The 20,578-nt window shown below is 54.8% G+C and overlaps 1 protein-coding gene across 1 annotated transcript in view; it reads left to right on the plus strand.

The window, feature by feature from the left end:
• PARVB (parvin beta) overlaps positions 1–20,578 on the plus strand; it is a 113,458-nt gene that overhangs the window by 84,258 nt on the left and 8,622 nt on the right. Inside the window, exons 7-11 of the mRNA XM_065945150.1 lie at positions 1,482–1,540; positions 4,706–4,725; positions 12,285–12,346; positions 15,347–15,415; positions 19,236–19,337. Of these exons, the coding sequence (XP_065801222.1) occupies positions 1,482–1,540; positions 4,706–4,725; positions 12,285–12,346; positions 15,347–15,415; positions 19,236–19,337 (312 nt within the window). The remainder of the gene's footprint in view (positions 1–1,481; positions 1,541–4,705; positions 4,726–12,284; positions 12,347–15,346; positions 15,416–19,235; positions 19,338–20,578) is intronic.

Genomic DNA, 20,578 nt, shown 5'->3' on the forward strand with positions numbered 1-20,578 from the left:
AGTTGCTGAGTCCTGTCCAACTCTTCCCAACCCCACAGACTGCAGCACGCCGTGCTTCCCTTCACTATATCCTGGAGGTTGCTCGAACTTTCATCCATCGAGTCGGTGATGCCATCCAACCATCTCATCCTCTGTCGTCCCCTTCTCCTCCCGCCTTCAATCTTTTCCAGCGTCAGGCTCTTTTCCAATGAGTCAGCTCTTCGCATCAGGTGGCCAAAGTATTGGAGCTTCAGCTTCAACACCAGTCCATCAGAATAGTCAGGACTGATTTCCTTTAGGATTGACTGGTTGGCTCTCCTTGCAGTCCAAGGGATTCTCAAGAGTCTTTACCATAGACTTCAAAATATTCAGTCTGTCTGACTTATACCCAGCTCTGGGTCCAGAGTCCGGTGAGAGCATGATGCCCCTTTGATGTGTGAGTAAGTGGATAACATGTCTCTGAGTCTCACACCCCCGCCCCCAGCCCCCCATGGGTGCTCCTGAGAATCAGCCAGGGTGAAGCCTTGGGAAAGCTGACAGCTGCCCAATGCTGGTTACTCTCCATTCACTAGATCCAGTTGTGAGAGTTCCCTGGAGGCTGAGCTCAGGAAAGCCCGCGGAGCTTGGATCTTGAGAAGTGTCTAGCAGGAAGCGAGCTCCCTGTCCATGGAGGGGTTCAAGGAGGGGCTCACAGCGGGGTTGGGTTAGACTTCCGAGCTCTCCCCTGAGGAGGGGACGCGCGGGCTCCCCGTCCACCACCATCGCCGCCTCTCTGCACCTGCCAGGCTCCAGGACAGGCGTGTCACACACCATGCGCGTGTCTTGGGGCTGCTGGAACAAAATCCCTCAAAGCGGTGGCTGAAAAAAGCAGACATTTGTTCTCTCACATAACAGAGGCCCAAAGTCCAGATCAGGGCGCCGACTGGGTCCCTCCGAAGGAGGGTCCCTTCCTTCCCTTTTCCAGCACCTGCCGGCGCCCTTGGCTTTCCTTGGGGTGTGGACACGCACCTCCGATCTCTGCCTCCGCCTCATGTGGCCTCTTCCCTCTGTGTCTCTCTCTTCTCTTCTCATAAGGACTCCAGTCTTCAGCCAGGACTCACCCTAGTCCGTCACGGTCTCATCTTAACTCATTACATCTGCGGAGACCCTGTTTCCAAATGAGGTGACGCTCGGAGGCTCTGAATGGACACGGCTCCTGGGCGACCCTGTTCAGCCCAGCGCACGTGTGTTATTTAATCTGGTGCCTCCCTCATGTCATGCATATTCCTTCATGCTGCCTGCCTCCCCAGCTGCAGGGCGTCCTTTGGGAGCTGGGGTGACTGTCCTGAGACCCCCGCAGCTGCATTAAGAACAGTGTGGAGAGCAGAGGGTTTGGGGGAGGGTAATGGGGAGCAGGTTCCGGCCACCATAGGGCCACCCCTGTGGCTGCCCCGCCGGTGATGTCCTCCTGCTCTGCCTGCCCGCCCGCGTGTTGATCTGCTTGTCCATTTTGGGGTTTTCAGAAACGGGAAGGCCTGCTGCACTCCAGCCACGTCACCGAGGAGCTGACGACGACCACCGAGTAAGTGGACCCCGCCCCCAGGCCCCGCTCCAGCTGGGGACCCTCAGACATGTAGGGGCCATTTTCCTCTATGTGACCCTTGACCCTGGGATGGAATTTTCTCCAAGTGTCCACCCTAGCTTTCCACCTTTCGTGCACTTTCTTCAAAGTGTTTTTGGTTTTGATTTTTGTTCTTTGTTTTCTTTTTTGTTTGTTTGTTTGTCTTGCTGAAAAAGGGCAACACAGCAGTTTGGTTTGGTGTTTAAATGAGAAATCCCATATCTTTTATTTTCTCCCTAAATAGAAAAATGAGTCAATACCTGTGGCATATGAATTAAAACTTCTTTACGCTGCTGGAAATCTTTTCTGGAATGAGACAGGGAATAATAAAGAAAAATATAATTGATCACATTCAAAATCTCTTATAAGAATGAGGGGAAATTTATAACAGTGAACTTCCTTGTAGTTAGGCATGCTAATGACGTCCAAATTTTTAATGTTTTGAAGTAAGTTATTCTCCAAAGATGTGGACTGTTATTCCTTATTTGGAAGGTGAACTTTAAGAATGTTGAGAGAGGGAATGGGACAGAGGTGTTTAGACTGGTCCAGGGACCCATGGTCCTAATTGATTCATCCATCTATCTTAGCTCCATCGGAGGGAAGGAGTCACGCATCTAAACTAGAACTTCCTTTGAGAAAGTCCTGAGCCATCTCTGGCCTTTTCGAGAAGGCTGGAGGGCACTTTTTAAGAAGTCTGAAAAGCTTCAAATCTATTGAAAATAGCAAATCAAATGGATCTATTTTGCGTGTGGTTTGTAAGAGGCCTTAGGACACCCTACGAAGAACCTTTAAAATGCACTGCCTCTGTGCCTCCCTACTAAAGCTGTTTCCGATGAAACAGGACATTAAAAATTGATCGTCTCAGCTCACCCACCTGCTCAGTTCAGGGAGTGATTAATTACTGTGTCATGAATTCATGGACGGTCTTTCAGAAATCAGGCCGGCACAGGAAGCCACTCCCCGTGTGGGGGCCGTCAGGTGGACGGGAGAGACGGGTGTGCCGTGTGTGCACGGCTGTTCATGGCCCCGGGAGGGGAGGGGGGACGGGGACACGGTGCTGAGCCTGACCTGGGGAGGGGTCTCACGCAGCCAGCTCGGCCCCTTCGGGAGCAGGAGAAGGGCAGCTTGGGGGGTGGGTAGTCAGGAGCGGGCTAGCGTCTTGGTTATCCATCGTTGTGTAAATAACCACCCCAAACCTCGGGGCTTAAGTCAACGGTCACTTTGTTTGCTGACAGTTTGGTGGCTGGCGCTGGCCGGTGGGGGCCTCTGTCCCTCCCCGTGGCTTTCACTTTCATGGAGCCGGCTTCCTCCCGGGGGTCCTCAGGGTCCCCGGGGCGTGACAGGGCAACTGCAGGCCTCTGGCCCCCTGCATGCTGTGTCCTTGTCTACTGTGGGTCACAGCGAGTCCCGGGTCCCCCTGGATGGGAGGGCAGGAGGCAGATGGCCACTGAAGGGGCCGGGAGCAGCCAGGCCTATTGACGGTGGGGGGCGCCCTCCCTCTGACGGAGCTAAGATAGATGGATGAATCAGTGAGGACCACGGGTCCTCCCGATCAGTCTAAACACCTCTCCCCCATTTCCTCTTTCAAAATCCTTAACTTTTACTTGCCTGCTGTGATGGGAAGATGCTGTGTCCATCTTCCCTGATCTTGAAGTGGGTGAGGGATCCCTGAAAGGGCAGCAGGGGGCAGTGGGAGCTTTGTCTCCAGAGCCGGCCCCTGAGGGAGTGGCCCCAACGATTGACACGGGTCACCAGCACCCACAGGGCCTGCGGTGCGGCGGGCACCGTGCTGGGTGCCCAGAGGCTAAGAGGATGCGGTTTCCCTCCTCCAGGGGTGGCGGTCTAGCTGGCCAGAAAGATTGTGTCCATAGAAATGTGAAATCCAGCCCAGGGGCCTTGTGGGAAGTACAGTGTGTCCTCAGGGAATTTCAGGCAGTGTGGTGGGGGGAGGGGGGGTGCCCCGAAGTCAAGGTAGAGAGAGGCTTCCAGCAGAGGCTGCCCAGCCTCCTTCCTGTTCTCCCAGACTCCAGGTTTTCTCTGTCCTATGGGTCGCCTCCTCCAGGAAGCCCTCCCTGTTTGCCAAGCAGGAGTGGCTGGCTTCCTTTTACTTCCCGTAGCATCTCCTGTATGTCTCATTGCTGCTGTGTGGGGGCTGTGTAGAAATGTGGGCTTAGGAGTCTCTCTCACCATCAGGGGTCCTGCGGCAGGGCCACGGGGTGTTTATTTCCACATCTCTATGACCTGTGCATAGTAGGTGCCCTAGAGACTACTTGTTAAACAAGGTGGAGAGGACTTGAGTCTAGAGGGGTTTGGGGGTGAAGCCGAGGTCTCGTTGCCTCTCAGGAAGCTGGTGCACAGAAAGCACCTGTGCGTTCGCGCTCCCAGATCCTTCGGGAGGACCCAGCCACCCGTCCTTCGTGGCTTCAGCTCTCACCCTGAGTCAGGGCCCAGCCTGTGTTTCACCAGGACCCTTTAGTTTCACGCTTCCCCGGAAATGTGTTGTCCTCACTCCCCAGAATGTGACCTCTGGGTAGTCTGCACCCTTGTATTTTAAAGATTAAACTCAAGGTTTCCCTGATGGTTCAAGTGGTAAAGAATCCGCCCGCAATGCAGGAGACGTGGGTTCAATCCCATGGTCAGGAAGAGCCCCTGGAGAAGGAAATGGCAACCCACTCCAGTGTTCTTGCTTGGAGAATCCCATGGACAGAAGAGCCGGGTGGGTCGGGGGGGTCACAAGAGTCAGACACGACCAAGCACCTGATGGATTGTAATAGTTTTATTTTAAAGTTTAAGCTCAAGGTGCCAGAAGACCTGTTTTCTGTTGAATTGTTCTCCGTGTTAACTACTCCCTTGATTAAATGCCCGCTACCCCCCACCCCCCCAAATGGCATTAAAAGGATGGCTTAGAGATATCTATTTGCTTCCCGTCTTGTGCAAACATTTAGAATCCACATAAGCACCTCCGGTTTGTAATTAGAGCGGGAGAGAACTTATCCAAGTGGGACTTACATTTTTATAACTCCGACTGGCCAGCTGCGGGCCTGCGGGGCACCCCCACCACCCTCCGCCCCGCGGCTCACTCAGCTCTGAGGACCGTCTGACGCTTCTCTCTGCTCTTGTTTGCAGGATGATGATGGGGCGTTTTGGTAAGTAACTTGGGGGGAAGCGGTTGGGGAGGGCATGGGGCGTCTGAGGTCGCCGGGCACTGTGGGGCCACCCCGGGAACCCCCAGGGTTCACACGGTCTCTCAGAGGCCGCAGGGCCCAGGGTGGGTTTTGGCGTGTGGTTTGCTTCTCAGCTGGTTGGGTGGGGGTGATCCAGGAGAAGGGGGAGGGCGGATGCCCCTGTGAATACAGAGCATCATTAGCTAGCCAGAGGTTCAGAGGTTCCTTGTGGGATGTACTTTTTACCGAACGGACCATTTATTTAATTTATTGGGCTGCACCGGATCTCAGTTGCGGCCCGCGGAATCTTTAGTTGCGGCATTTGAGCTCTTAGCTGCAGCATGCAGGACCTAGGTCTCTGACCAGGGATGGACTTGCAGACCCCCGCGTTGGGAGCGCAGAGTCTTAGCCACTGGACCACCAGGGAAATCCTGGGATGTACTTTCATACATAGCTTTCCACCTTAAAATCTCCCGCTTAGCAGACCTCAGAGTCAGGCAGCCTTGACTCTGGTCCCAGCTGGGTGACCTTTGGCCTCCTCCTTCGCCTCGCTGCTCCCCATCTGTGAAATGGGTCCTCGGGCTTGCTGGTGGGTTTTCTGAGATAACAGACGTTCACTCTGGTGGCCCAGGGCTCGCTCTCTGTTGGTTTTCAGTGGCTGCTCCCACAGAGCTGTCCCCTGCCCCCTGAAAGCCCCACCATCCCATCTTCATCTTGGGGAAGGGTGGCAGGTGCAAGGGCAGCTCATGGCAGCGTTTCAGCCCTCCGGGAGGGGAAGCCCCCAGCTCTTAGTCACAGCCAGAGGCAGCTGGGGCCAGGCTCCCTGCTTTGGTGATATTTCAAATCAAGAAGCCCTCAGCACTCCCCAAATGCCGTGTTCTCCAGAGAGCAGAGAGGGGAGTGTAGATGTTAGGAGGAAAATAGAGACCAAATAGAAGTTTCCTGCATGCCTTGTGAGCCGGCCACCAGAGCTGGTCCCTAGCCGAGGGTGGGGGCCTTGGGGTGAGGGGTGCACCTTGGGGGCACCCCGAGCTTGGCCTCTGTGGCCTCACAGTGATTATGGGGACCAGAGACACCCCTGCCACTCGGGTACAAAGAGGACGAGCGGCTCTTCAGTTCCCAGAGGTCTTGAACCAGAGAAAATGCAGCAATTATATGTCCTTAAGTACTCCTTGAGCTGTGCTGGGGAAACGCAGTCTTCACTCTTTTTTTTAAGTAGTAGTGGAGTTCTTTTTAATGTCTTTATTATTAAAAAACATTAAATAAAAAGGGAGTGAAAAGGAATCCTCCTGTGCTCAGTTGCTGAGGCTGCAGAACAGGCTGGGGCGTGCAGCTCCAGGGCCGGTGCGGGGGCGCCTGGCGCTGCCCTGGGCGTGCGGAGGGGTGGGCGCAGGGCACCCTGCTGTCCCCTCCCTGCCCCTTCAGCAGGAGGGGATCAGAGCCGGTGGGCTTGTTGAGGACAGAGGTGACCCAGGTGGGGCCCTCCGAGCATCTTTAAGCATTGCCTTGGCTTCCTGTGGGTTTTCACTTCCGTGTGGCGGACAGGACTAGTGGGACTGGACTATCTGGGGGGCTTCGGGGGGAATCAGTTCTGCTGGGGTCTGTGTGCAGTCTCCCATGCTAGAAGGGGCTAGACGCTCAGCCAGGAAGGCCCTGGCAGCCCTGATGAGGGGCTCTTGGGGGGTCTGGTGGACTGGATGGCGGCTAAGAGTCCCCGGGGATGGCTGAGTGTGGTGGGGGGCGGGCACCCAAGAGGCTGAAGAGCCTGGAGTCGTCGCCCTCGTTACGTCCGGGGCCGCCCGTGCTCCTGAGATACAAACAGGCCGTTAGTGGGTGACAGGCGACTCGCCCGCCCCCAGCTCTGCTCCTGCTGACGCGGGTCCCTGGGTCTCCTGGTTACCCTGAAGCGTGGCAGCTTCTGCCAGCCCGTCTCCCGCGGGAGCCCTCGGACCCCGCGACCCCAGGACCCCATCACCTCCCCCCACTGGCCCCTCGAGTTGGCTCCTCTGCACGCCTTAACCCCTCCCTCTGCTCACCCCCAGCTTGCCAAAAGCTAAAGCCTTGCAGCCCTTGCAGGGGCTTCCCAGGCCCCCTTAGATCACCCTTTGGAAACCCCCTCTTCTCCGCTCTGGCCTCCTGGCCCCCCTGTGCACCTTCAGCAGCCCCCCACCCCGCACTCCCCTTCTAGCTCTTATACGCACAGTACCCTCAGCCTGAAATGCTCCCCCTCTAGATTACCCCATGGCTCACCTCCTCCAGGGAGGCCCTCCTTGACGCCCCTGCCCGAATCACCGCCTGTCCTCTGGCCCCCTCGCCCCTCCGTTATCTCTTCACTCACCTCTTTGCTGAGAACACTTGGTTCTGTGCCTGACAGGCATGGGGCACCTGGGCAGTCAGGGACCCCCGCTTGGCCCTGCTCTCTTGCCTTTGGCGCATGGCTCCTTGAGTCACGGACTTCCCTGTTGGCCCAGTGGTAAAGGATCTGCCTGCTGATGTTGGAGATGCAGGTTCGATCCCTGGGTCGGGAGGCTCCCCTGGGAGAGGAAATGGCAACCCACTCCAGGATTCTGGCCTGGAGAACCGCATGGACAGAGGAGCCTGGCAGGCTCCGGTCCATGGGGGTCACAAAGAGTGGGACACGACTGAGCACGCACACGTGCCTTGAGCTGTAAGCCTCCTGTGGGCTGGGGCGTGTGTCCCCCACGTGCATCCCCAGCCCTGGACCACACGCGTTCCAGGAGCACCGCAGCACCAGGCAGACCCTCCTTGGCTCATGTCTGCCCTGGGGCGGGGCGCAGGGGTGGTACAGGCTTCACAGGGAGCCCAGTTCTCAGCCTCAGTTTCTCACTTTGGCACTCTGAGTGAGGTGGGGGGTGGGAGGGCGCTCTGCACCTCCCCTGGGACCCCCACACTTGCCTCCTTCGGGCTCTGCTGTCCTGGCTGGGGTGGATGGGAGGCCCTTCTCTCCCCGGGGGAGCTGGGGAGCTGCAGCCCAATCTCCATGGTAACGGGCTTGCTGGCTGCCTCTCCTCCGCAGGCGCCCCTCCCCCTCCTGGGCTTCAGGAAGTTGGAGAGAAGGATGGAGAAGCTGTCTTCCTTTTCTTCCAGGACTCCTTGCAGCCCCTGGTCTCTCCCCTTCACATCTCCCCGTTGCTCCCGATGCTGCGGCTGGATCACGCCATTCCTGGTCCCCACCCTCCACCACTCCTTTCACCCCCAAGGGACCCAGCCCTCTTAGCCTCCCCACCCCCACCCAGGCCACACCGTCTGAAACCCACTCTTGGCTTTCTGTTCCCTCTGCCCAGAACACCCTCCTCTTCTTGTCCCAGCGAGCCCCGGCTCAAACATCGGGGCTCCTCTGACCCCAGGCCTGTGTCCACGTCCCCAAGCTGGGGGACCGCAGGGACCAGGTGGGTCACACGAAAGAGGGAAGTGTCGAGAATACTGAATGATGAAGGGCTGCCTCCGCCCCCACCTCTGTGCTGTGTGCGGTGGGGAGTGCTGGTGCCTGGGGGCAAACAGGGGAGTCTGCGCCCCCACTTCCACGGCGGCTTGTCGATGCTGGGAGTCGGGGAGGGCGAATGGAGGTTCACTGTTTCCTCGGCTCCTGTTTCTTCAAGAGAAGCCAGAGATTCTGGACTTTTGGACAGACCTTCCGATTTCAAAAATGTAGACTCAGACAGAGCCTACTTCATCTGGAGTAAGCTGAGCATCTTCAGAAGTTGAACCTGGGAGGACACTGGGGCCCTGGCTGATGCGGCCGCTTCCTGCATCTTTCTGGCTTTATTGGTACCCATTCTTGGACTGCCTGTGCCCTTCCCGGGGGCGGGGCTGCCCCCTGTTCATTCATCCCTGTGACTGTCCCCAGCGCCTACAGGGAGGTCAGGGTGGGGTCAGGACGAGAGGACATCAGGGACACACTTGCTTCTCCCTTTGTACCCTGTGCGTGAAAGTGAAAGTGAAGTTGCTCAGTCGTGTCCGACTCTTTGCGACCCCGAGGACCGTAGCCTACCAGGCTCCTCCATCCATGGGGTCTCCCAGGCAAGAATCCTGGAGTGGGTTGCCATGTCCTTCTCCAGGAGATCTTCCCTACCCAGGGATTGAACCCGGGTCTCCCTCATTGTAGGCAGACGCTTTACCGTCTGAGCCGCCAGGGGAGAACGTTTCCCTGTGTGTGCTGGGTGCTAAGTCGCTGCAGTCGTGTCCGTCTCTTTGCGAATCTATGCACTATAGCCCCCTGCCAGGGTCCTCTGTCCTTGGGATTCTCCAAGCACGAACACTGGAGCGGGCTGCCTTGCCCTCCTCCATGGGCTCTTCCCGACCCAGGGATCGAACCCATGTCTCTGATGTCTCATGCACATGCATTCGGGTACTTTACCACTAGCGCCACTTGGGAAGCCCTTCCTTCTTTACCTCGCTTAATCCTTCACACTGGTGGTGAGCTGGGGTCTGTTTTCATCCCCACCTTATGGAGGGAGACGCTTTGCCTAAGTCATGGGCCTCAGGCTCTCGGCCAGATTAGTTGTCATTCCCCAGGCCTCGGCCGTGACGCCATCCGCCCGCCCAGGTGCAGGTGAGCGGGCGTGGGGGCTCCGGCCTCCAGGCCCCGCAATGGCCCCCCTGCCGTCCTGCCTCTGCCGGCCCAGCGGTGGCTCGGCTAAATATACCCGGCTGACGTCAAGGCTGTTCTGCTCCTGGGGGTTTTCTTAAAAGCTGCATTTAAAGTTTGTGGTTTGCTTTGTGAAGATTTAGCTTTTTTTTTTTCTCCTCCCTCTTAGCAGACTGCCTTGTTGAGTATAATCGGACTTAGATGATTATAAAAATAATTTACAGCTGCCGCGATAGAAAAGCTGGGGGGAGGGAAACCTGCGGGGTCGGGCCTTTGGGTTGCTGTTGGCCTTTAGGTGAAAAAAGCAGGGTGCCCCTCCGCAGACGCACTCCCCACCCCTGTGCACACACCACACACGCACACACACCGTGCATACACACCTTCCTCTTTGCCTCTCACCTTCCTTCCTGCCGCCTGCCCCCAAGGCCAGGGGGAGGCTACCTGGGCTGGGCCAGCTGCCTTCGGGGGCTCTGGCCGATGGATGCTGAGCGCCTGCCTTTGGGGACGGCCCCGGGGGAGTAGCTGGGACGCTTCCCCCAGGAGAGGCGCAGGCTCTGGCTCCTTGGTCATGACCTGCCTTCTCGTTTCTCCCCTCTCTGTCGGTGCGGTCCTGAAGCAGGCGCTGGGTCATCTCTAGCTCTGGGTCCAGACAGGTGGAGGGGCTCTTTCTACCCCAGCCTTCCCCCAGACTCCACGCCGGGAGTTTGAGTCCCAGCCCCAGCTTGGATAGAGACCCAGAAACAGGGCCTCTCTGCTGGTTGAGGTTCTCTGAGCACTGACCACCCCCAGGCACCTTGCGGGGCTGGGGATCCTTGAGGACAGAAGGGGGGCCCCATGGCCTCCAGATGCCCTCCTCCCCACCCGCTCCGTCCTGGCAGCGACTCCCCCACAGCCCTGAGTCCCACACTGAGACCTCCGCCCCGCTGCCTGGGCTCCAGGCGGCCCAGGGGCTCTGTCTGCCCCTGTGTGACCTGCCACGGCAGCCTCAGGCTGGAAGCAGGCCCCGGCCCCAGACAGCCCTGCTCCTGTCTGGTCCACTGATGGCCACATCACCCTGGCCTCTGGTGGCCTCGCAACTGAAAGAGAAGGGGCTGATTCTGTGTTAATTTGGAAGGCATGGTTGGGCCCACAAGTGGCAGGCAGGAAGAGTGGGTTGGGGTCTCTGGGACGTGGCGGGACGGGCCCCTTCTGGCCCTGTGGGTCTTCCCACAGAGGCGGACACCCCGGGGAAGAGCAGCTCGCAAGGCATTCTGAGCAGGATTTCCTGGCTCTTTCCTTTGTTCTGAGCACCGACTGCGGGTCCTTCACGGTTCTGGAGCCAGTGATGGTGCAGCGAAGAAGAGAGCCAGCAGTCCCGGGCTGCAGGGAGCGGACAGTCCAGTGGAGAAGTGAAAACAGAACGTGCTTGCAGAGAGATGGTGGTGGACTAGTCGCTCAGTCGTGTCCAAGTCTTGCGACCCCGTGGACTATATAGCCCGCCAGGCTCCTCTGTCCATGGGATTCTGCAGGCAAGAATACTGGAGTGGGTTGCTATCTCCTCCTCCAGGGGATCTTTCCGACCCAGGGATCGAACCTGGGTCTCTTGCCTTGCAGGCAGATTCTTTACTGACAGCCGTGAGAAATTGCTATGAAAGTTGCACCAGGGTGAGAGGACAGAGAGCGAAAGTGGGGTGCTCTTTTAGAGACAGGTGGTCATAGAAGGCCCCCCAGACGACCTCAAGGAGGTGAGGTTGATGAGGAATAGGTGCAGAGGCCCAGTGGTGGGCGTGTGACGGAGGGAGGTGCTGGTGCGTGGAGTGAGGTTTCCGGGGAGCGTGTTGGGAGGTGATGCTGAACTTGTGGACCCTATGGGTCCATGGGAGAGAGAGACTTTATTCTAAGAGTGATGAGAGAGTGATGGGGAGTTTTAGTCCCTGCAGGGGTGGGGTTCAGTTCAGTTCAGTCGCTCAGTCGTGTCTGGCTCTTTGTGACCCCATGGACTGCAGCACGCCATCCATCCCTGTCCATCACCGACTCCCGGAGTTTACTCAAACTAATGTCCATTGAGTCGGTGGTGCCATCCAACCATCTCATCCTCTGTCATCCTCTTCTCCTTCTGCCTTCAATTTTTCCCAGCATCGGTCTTTTCAAATGAGTCAACTCTTTACATCAGGTGGCCAAAGTATTGGAGTTTCAGCTTCAGCATCAGTCCTTCCAATGAATATTCAGGACTGATTTCCTTTAGGATGAACTGGTTGGATCTCCTTGCAGTCCAAGGGACTCTCAAGAGTCCAACACCACAGTTCAAAAGCATCAATTCTTCGGCACTCCCCTTTCTTTATAGAAAGAAAGCAGGGGTGGAGAGGGGGAAAGAAATGATCCAGTTTACACTTTAAAGTGGGAAGCCTGGCGTGCTGCAGCCCATGGGGTCCCAAAGAGTTGGACACAGCTTAGCGATTGAACAGCAAAACTTTAAAGGGCTCACTGGGCCTTTGAGGGAGAATGGATCGGAGGGATTGGGAGTGCAGGAGTGGGATCCATTCAACAGGAAGTTGTAGCCACCATCCCCAGGTGAGGGCTTGTTTGAGGGGGCAGCCACGACTAGCGGGGGAGGTGGTCAGGTTTATCCGTCAGATGTATCGAATAAGATAAGGCGTGTGGGGAAGATAGAGAGAGATTAGAATGTGATGGATGGGCGCCAGGATATGATGTCTGAGGGCTTCCCCTGTATTCTGTGCTCAGAGGCAGAAGCTCAGTTAAAGGGACCCTTCAAAGCATCTTTCCCTTGATTTCGCTCCTCGTCAGCAGCTGCCTCTCGGCTCTGGCAGGAATGCAAAGGATCCCAGGCAGGTGGAACATGCCGGGGGATTAGACGCTGCTTGGTTCCGGGGATGTGCAGGGATGATCAGAGCAGCAGCCGCGTCTCCTTAAACCCTTCTCCGTGTCTCTGCAGAGCGGGACGCCTTCGATACGCTCTTCGACCACGCCCCCGACAAGCTCAGTGTCGTGAAGAAGGTGAGTTCTCGGTCATGGTGTTTCCCTCCATCTCTGGGTGTTTTTTTTTTTTTTTTTTTTAACAGCATGAACTCCGTGCTGGGAAAGAGGTGGGAAAATGTTTGAAATCTCTGAAATGTTTGCCACATGGATTGAAGTGTAATTATAGTCAAAAGCGTAACTGCGGTGCATAAAATTAGCACCTTTTTAACTCAGCATCTCTGCTCCTGGGTATCTTCCTGGCCACCCGCCCCGCCACTGCTGTGGAGTGAATTACCCCGCCAGCGTTGAGGGGCGGTTCATTCCGAATCAAGGCTTTTTTTCAATGTGGAAATGTTTTTCAGCGCGTTAGCCTGCTGGCTCGTGCTGGCCTCGTTACCGCAACGCTGCATCCACGACGTGCCTGGTAAACAAGCAGGCGCCGTTGGCGGAGTTGTTCCGAGCTCCATTTGGCCTGTCCCCCCAGCTGGGAGCACAGAGGGGAGGCACCGTGCTGGTCAGTCGCCGATGGAAGAAGCCCGTGAACAAGGCTCTGGAGTCGGGGGCTGGGGAATGGCGAGCTTCCAGGCCGATGGCTTTCTCTCCCCCAAGAGGAATCAAGACTCAGTACACATCAAGTTATTTGAGCGCCTGCAGAATGCTCAGGAAGGCAGCGGTGGGATGGATCTCAGCTTGTAAAGTCTGAGCCCTCGACCCTGCAGAGACAGCTCTCGATCTTGGATCGTTTTCCCACACAGGTTGCTTCATGTAAGACTTCTCAGAGGCTGTAATATGCTGACATGCTTTGCAGTTCTCCAAGAGGGGGCTTGGGCTTCCCTGGTGGCTCAGCTGGGAAGAATCTGCCTGCAATGCAGGAGCCCTGGGTTTGATCCCTGGGTTGGGAAGATCTCCTGGAGAAGGGAAAGGCTACCCACTCCAGTACTCTGGCCTGGAGAATTCCATGAACTGGATAGTTCATGGGGTCTCAAAGAGTCGGACATGACTGAGCGACTTTCACTTCACTAAGAGGGGGGCTTGGTGGGGTGCATTTTTCCAAGCTTGTTTGTCTGTAGTGAGATCTGTTGATTTAAATATATTGGGATAGAACACATTAAATTCCCATGGAACTCACATTTGGAAAATGTTGGTCCAGACTGGGATGATGAGATTGTTAGTTCTTGAAGCACTTTGCAGAAGTGGGCCTTCTGGGGCCAAGCCTACTTAATGTCCTTGGATAATAAGCAACACACTCTGGGCCCTCAGAGCAGTACTCCCAACCCAACCCCGGCCACATCCGGCCCCTAGAGTCCGTCCCCAAGAATGGATTCACAACCCATTCACATCCATGCACAAGTTGTTGTCCACTAGTTCAGTCATGTCTGACTCTTTGCGATCCCATGGCCTAGAGCAGGCCGTAGGGTTTTACTATCCATGAGATTTTCCAGGCAAGAATACTGGAGTGGGTTGCCATTTCCTTCTCCAGGGGAGCTTCCCGACCCAGGGATCAAACCACCCTCTCCTGCCCTGGTGGGTGGATTCTTGACCACTGAGCCACCACGGAAGCCCTGAGTTGCAGTAGATCTGATTCATTCTTTGAGAAGGCGTGTTGCGGGGATCCCAGCAATGACCAAGAAAGAATCCTTTGGTTTCCCTGACACCTTCCTGCTTCCAGCCTGGCTCTTCCCCATCCCCACACTGGGAGTTGTGTTAGTGTCTCCCGAATCCCAGAAAAAAAGCAAGGGGGCCCTGTCCAGCTCTCCAGGTCCCTCCGCGGTCACGCCCGACTCCTCTCTCCCATCCCACCCACCTCCAGCCGCCGCTGGAAGGTGCTAGAGGGCTCCCACAGGTGTACACAGCCTGGGTGGCTGCTCCGCCCACTCCCCCCACTCCTACCCCCAAGTCAGATCTTCCCCCGCCCCCTCATCTTTCAGGGATCCACGTGCTTCTCATTGACATCCTCCCACCCGGCCCTATGTTTACATTTCATCAGCTTTGCTATATCTCTGGATTCCCTGTTGCCTCCACTGGGTGTGTGTGTGGAAAATCGTGTCCCAGGCATCAGGGTGGGGCTCTGTCTTACTTACTGTCTTGCGTCCCCTGCACCAAGCAGAGTGCTGGGCACACAGTATAGTTGGGTTAAATGAATAGGAAATGACATCATGTCCAGGGTAGGGAGAGATGGGGTTGATACTGAGATTCCATCAAAGTGGGGCTTGATTACTGAGAAAAGTTGCAAGTGACAAATTTTAAACTTTTGCCAGAGAGGAGAAGCCAGTGACCCTGTGTAGGTATATACCAGGACTCAGCAAATCTCGGCGGAGAAGGCAATGGCAACCCACTCCAGTACTCTTGCCTGGAAAATCTCATGGCCGGAGGAGCCTGGTAGGCTGCAGCCCATGGGGTCGTGAAGAGTCGGATGCGATTGAGTGACTTCACTTTCACTTTTCACTTTCATGCATTGGAGAAGAAAATGGCAACCCATTCCAGTGTTCTTGCCTGGAGAATCCCAGGGACGGGGGAGCCTGGTGGGCTGCCATCTATGGGGTCGCACAGAGTCAGACACGACTGAAGTGACTTAGCAGCAGCAGCAAATCTCTGAGGTCTCTTCATTTACTGAAACTCTGATGGAGGTGGCCCCAGGCAGCCTGTCTGTCTCAGTCTTTTGTAGTTCAAGGCTACATCTAGCCTACGTTGAAGCATTTAATTATCTCCCCCTGAGTGGGAGTCGTCACATCCATCTCGAGGGCGCAGATGACTCTTCTGCAGGGATGCTAAATATGGTACGTGTGCACATCACGTGTGCACATGGGCTGGTGGCAGAGTTGTGCATTTCTTTACCTGCTGGGATAGATTTAGGTTTTATCTCATTAAAACCAAGGGGGATTGTAAGAACGTTTCATTTTCGACTCGGCCTTTCATTCCAGCCAACAGGGGAGATTACGGAAGCGTCTCACGAAGCCAGAGATGGCACCTGTCGCGCCCGTCCCGTGATGCGGGAGCTGAATCTCGCGCTCACGTTTCCCGTGTCTCTTTGCCTTGCAGTCTCTCATCACGTTTGTGAACAAGCACCTGAACAAGCTGAATCTGGAGGTGACGGAGCTAGAGACCCAGGTGAGCTGTGTTCTGGGTTGAAGGATCCTTTGTCTCGTGTGGTTTTCAGCCAGCTCTCTGACCCTCAGTGGGCCTTGCGAACAAAGCAGACAGCATTGTATTCGTCAGAGAATGTCCATCATGCAGTCGAAATAGTCCCAGGCCTAGCCCCCTGGACCTTCTCCCACACCCTCTATCTTAATTCCTGGGGCTCCTAGAACAAAGCCCCTTAAATAACACATAGAACCTCATAGTTCTGGAAGCCAGAAGTCCCAGATCAGAGTGTCTACAGGGCTGTTCCTTCTGAGCCTCTGGGAGGGGGTGGGGAGGGGGGCAGGGAGGTGATCAGGGCCAGGCCCCTCCCCCAGCTTGTGGTGGCTTGCTGGTAACTTTGGGCATTTCTTGAGTCATCAGATGTATCATCTCCATCTTGGCTTTCACATGGATCTGTATCCAAATTTCCCCCCGTTTTTGGTAAAAACACAGTCGTGTGGGATTAAGGCCCACCCTAATGACCTTACTTCCGCCAAGACCCTATTTCCAAGTAAGTTTACACACAGGTTCTGGGGGGGGGGGTCAGGATTCCAACACATCTTTTCTGGTTATTGTTGTTCCGTCGCTCTGTCATGTCCGACTCTCTGCGACCCCATGGACTGTAGCGTGCCAGGCTTCCCTGTCCATCACCAGCTCCTGGAGCTTGCTCAAACTCGTGTCCATTGAGTCGGTGATGCCTTCCAACCATCTTGTCCTCTGCTGCCCACTTCACCTCCTGCCCTCAATCTTCCCCAGCATCAGGGACTTCTTTGGTGCAAGGGATGCAATTCAACCGCAGCACCCTCCAAGGTGCCGGCACCCCCACCAAAGAGCTTCTGCGTGTGTGGGTCCCTCAGGCTAGAAAGTGTAGCTGCCTCTGCTTATGCTTTTTTTTTTTTTTTTTTTTTTTCATTTTTTTGGCTGCGCAGCATGTGGAATCTATATCCCCGACCAGGGATCAAACCCGAGCCCCCTGCAGTGGGAGTGAGGAGTCTTAACCTCTGGGCCACCAGGGAGGTCCCTGGCGCCCTCTGCTTCTGCTGTCCGTGGCCGTCCTACCCTGAGTGCTTAGCCAGCAAATGCTGGCTGGCGTCCCTCTAGTGAATACACACCACATATTTCTCCTGCCACAAGTGTAGAAAGTATACCTCCCCACCCCCACTCAGAGAGAAAGCTGCAGAGTGAAAATATGTTTTGAGCACTCGGCAAGCATTAAAGGCAGAATATAATTTCCCCAGGATTAGCTGGGTGCTTGAGTTTGACGTCTTTTGCGTTCTCGGTGCCCGTTTCTCTAATGTGCCGCTGATCCTTCTTAAACCCCTGGGTGATTGCATTCATTCCTTCCTCTTTCTTTAACTTTTCTCATTTGCTTTTCTAATTAAAAAAGTAATTCAGGTTCATTGTAGAAATGTCTGAAAATGCAGATAACCAAAACAAATAAAAATCACCCGTAATCCCCTCACCCAGAGATAACGGCGCTGGGGGTTTACTCCAGATCGTTTCTCTACACGGATGGCTCCTCGCGGGCAGCTCGCTCTATGTTGGAAAGCTGAATGGGCCATTTTTTAACGTATGTATTTATTTGTGCTTTGTTTGCAAGAACACTTTTTTTTTTTAGCAGTTTACTAATATTGCACGTTTAGCCTCTGATTATTTGCGGCTTGATGTATTAACAGTCCAGAAGTGTACTCATTTGAAAAGGAACCATCCTTTTAGTCTGCGCCCGCCTCAGCTCCCTCACCATTCTCTCCAGAGGTAACCAACTGCAGCTAACGGTTGGGTGTGCATTTTTCTAGATGGTTTGTATGCATGAGTGTGTTTTTTGAAATGGCTGTGGGTCATTTTTTTTTTTTTTTTGTAAAACAGCTGTTTTGCAAAGTGTTACTTAATCGTGTGGGCATCTTTTTGTGTGAGTGAGTGGGTTTCTGTCGCATCCCTTTCGTGTTGTCTGGCCTGTCTGCTTTAGTAGCTGCCTCCTATTCCACGTGTCATTAAATCCAGTCCTTGTGATGGGACGTTTCCTGATCTGGTAAAAAGCTGTACACCAGTATCTTTGCACACAGCTGTTTATGCCTTCATCCACTTCCTCGGGAGAAACTCCTACAAACGGGGTTGTTAGAGCAAAGGTCGGTATTTACACGGAGGGCCCGGAAGCTTTGCCCGCCTGAAACTCTCGTCGGCGGTGGTGAGAATCCACATCCTCGCCAACTGTCTGTGATGGTCACTGCCCAGATGGCTCTGCCTGCCGCTATCAGCAGCCACACATCTGAGGCTGAATTCTGAACTTAAGTTTGCATTGATGTCTGTTTGCTCTGTATGCCATCGTTTGTTCCTGTCACTGCATGGTGTGAAGTCACGGGGCTTCCGAAGTAGCGCTAGTGGCAAAGAGCGCTCCTGCCAGGGTAGGAGACGTATGAGAACGGGGTTCGATCCCTGAGTTGGGAAGATCCCCTGGAGGAGGGCACGGCAACCCACTCCAGTAGTCTTGCCTGGAGAATCCCGTGGACAGGGGAGCCTGGTGGGCTACAGTCTTAAGGGGCCGCAAAGAGTCAGACACAACTGAAGCGACTTAGCAAACAGACATAAAGTAATATCCTAAAAATAGTTTGAGCCAGTGACCCACCAGAAGAGATACCCAGCCCTTGAAATGCAGATCTTTCTTTTTGTGGTTTCAAAGGACTGTGAGTATTTTCATAAGTATGTTCATTGTTAAACTTCTGATGTCCTGCAAGTCAATGCGAACGGGACTCCAGTTCTTGCCCTGGATGTGGGTTTGTGTGTATTTTCTCCTTTTTAAAAGCACTTTCAGATTGTGGGGCAGCTTCCGAGCTCTGTGACACTGAGCCAGTTCCTCAACCTCTCTGAGCTTCTCCCCACTTGTTTAAACTGGAAATAAGTCAGTCTCATTCAAAAGCCTGTGAAGAATGTCAGCAGGCACATGTAGCCAGTGGAAACTGTATTGGACCACACAGTTTTAGAATCTGGAGGCTGGGTTCGTCACAAGTCCTTGATCTGCAGGAGATGTCCTCTGGGAGGGCAGGTGGGCAGGTCCGTGTCCCAGAGATCAGGCCCCGCCTCCCGCATCTTGGTCCTCTCCTCCCCTTGGGCAAGTTGCTCTGCCTTCGTGGGTCTCCGTTGGGTTACCTGTAAAAGGAGCAGGTGCCTCCTGTCCTGGCTTCTTGGGGGCGGGGGAGCCCAGGCAAAGAGCAGAGTCTTTGGGTCTAGATTCCCGGCGGCTTCCTGTGTGTGGGAGGTGGTGCTGGGCCAGGTAGCAGGTCAAGGGGCTGGGATCTACCAATTAGGACCCAGCTAGGAGAAACTCTCCATCACCAGGGCATGGGAAAGTCTTGTCCCGCCTTGAATGTCTCTAGAAGAAGATGCCCAGGCAGCTTACCAAGTGAGGGAGCTGAGCGGGGCAGCAAACCCCAAACCAAAGCCTAGGGCACCCTGCAGGCTGTGGATTAACCGTGCCCGCTGCTGGCACAGGTGGAGCACTCCCTGCATGCTTGGTGCTCCCTGCCCCCTACTCACAGGGTCCCCACGGCCACCCTGAGAGATGGGACCATTGTTATCCCCGAGGTCAGTGGTCTGGTCCTCCCCACTCAGCCGCACTTCATGTCATCATGTACAGTCTCAAGTGCCCACTTAGCACCCTGGTCCTTCACCTGACTGCAGGCTCGAGTTCCTCAACAAGAGATGGATTCTTTTTTTTTTTTTAACTCTAAAACACTTTTCCTCCGTTTGAGTGGCTGCAGAGCCTTTGCTGACTCCGTGTACGGCCCGGAACATCACGCGTGTCCCTCTGTAGTTTGCAGACGGCGTGTACCTGGTGCTGCTCATGGGGCTCCTGGAAGATTACTTCGTACCCCTGCACAACTTCTACCTGACCCCTGACAGCTTTGACCAGAAGGTACGTGTGTGCGTGGTCTCCATCCTGGGAGTGGCCCGGGACACGCTCATCCAAGTGAGCAGCGTGGAATCCCCGGGCTGCTCTTTGTGAAGTCCAGCCTGCCCAGAAAATGGTGTGGTGATGACATGTGACCCTCAGGAGAGGAAGGAACCCCGTGGGCAGTGCCTAACGCATCCAGGGGTTGTGTGCCACGTTCTCGTTGGACTCTTTCCCTGGGACGATGCTGGTCTTAATCACTGTGGCCGAATGTCAGTAGAGTTGCAAATTCTTCCCCTGGTCGGGCCACGTGGTCTGCCTGCTGCTTCATGAGCTTCCTAGACATCATCTTCAGTGTCTGCACAAAGTCCATGGAGCAGCTGTGATGCCAGTCTCCCTGTTTTCCACTTTGGGGCGAGCCATTTGTTTCTTTTTGGCTATTAAAACAATAAGGTATCATCTGCATATATTGTTGTTCAATAGCTAAGTCGTGTCCGAATCTTTGACCCCCATGGACTACAGCACGCCAGGCTTCCCTGTCCTTCACTAACTCCCAGAGCTTGCCCAAGCTCATGTTCATTGAGTCGGTGATGCCATCCAGCCATCTCATCCTCTGTCACCCACTTCTCCTGCCTTCACTCTTTCCCAGCATCAGGGTCTTTTCCAGTGAGTTGGCTCTTCGCATCAGGTGACCAAAGTATTGGAGCTTCAGCTTCAGCATCAGCATTAGTCCTTCCAATGAATATTCAGGGTTGATTTCCTTTAGGATTGACTGGTTTAATCTTCTTGCTGTCCAAGGGACTCTAAAGAGTCTTCTCCAACACCTCAGTTCAAAAGCATCAATTCTTTGGCACTCAGCTTTCCTTGGAGAAGGAAATGGCAACCCACTCCAGTATTCTTGCCTGGAGAATCCCAGGGACGGAGGAGCCTGGTGGGCTGCTGTCTATGGGGTCGCACAGAGTCGGACACGACTTAGCAGCAGCAGCAGCAGCCTTCCTTATAGTCCAACTCTCACATCCATACATGGAAAAACCATAGCTTTGACTATATGGGCCTTTGTTGGCAAAATGATGTCTCTGCATTTTAATATGCTGTCTAGGTTGGTCATAGCTTTCTTTCCAAGGAGCAAGCGTCTTTTAATTTCATGGCTGTGCAGTCACCATCCGCAGCAACTTTGGAGCCCAGGAAAATATAATCTGTTATTGTTTCCACTTTTTCCCCATCTATTTGCCATGAAGTGATGGGACTAGATGCCATGATCATGA

This window comes from Muntiacus reevesi, chromosome 1 (genome assembly GCF_963930625.1).
Source record: "Muntiacus reevesi chromosome 1, mMunRee1.1, whole genome shotgun sequence".
NCBI lineage: Eukaryota > Metazoa > Chordata > Mammalia > Artiodactyla > Cervidae > Muntiacus > Muntiacus reevesi.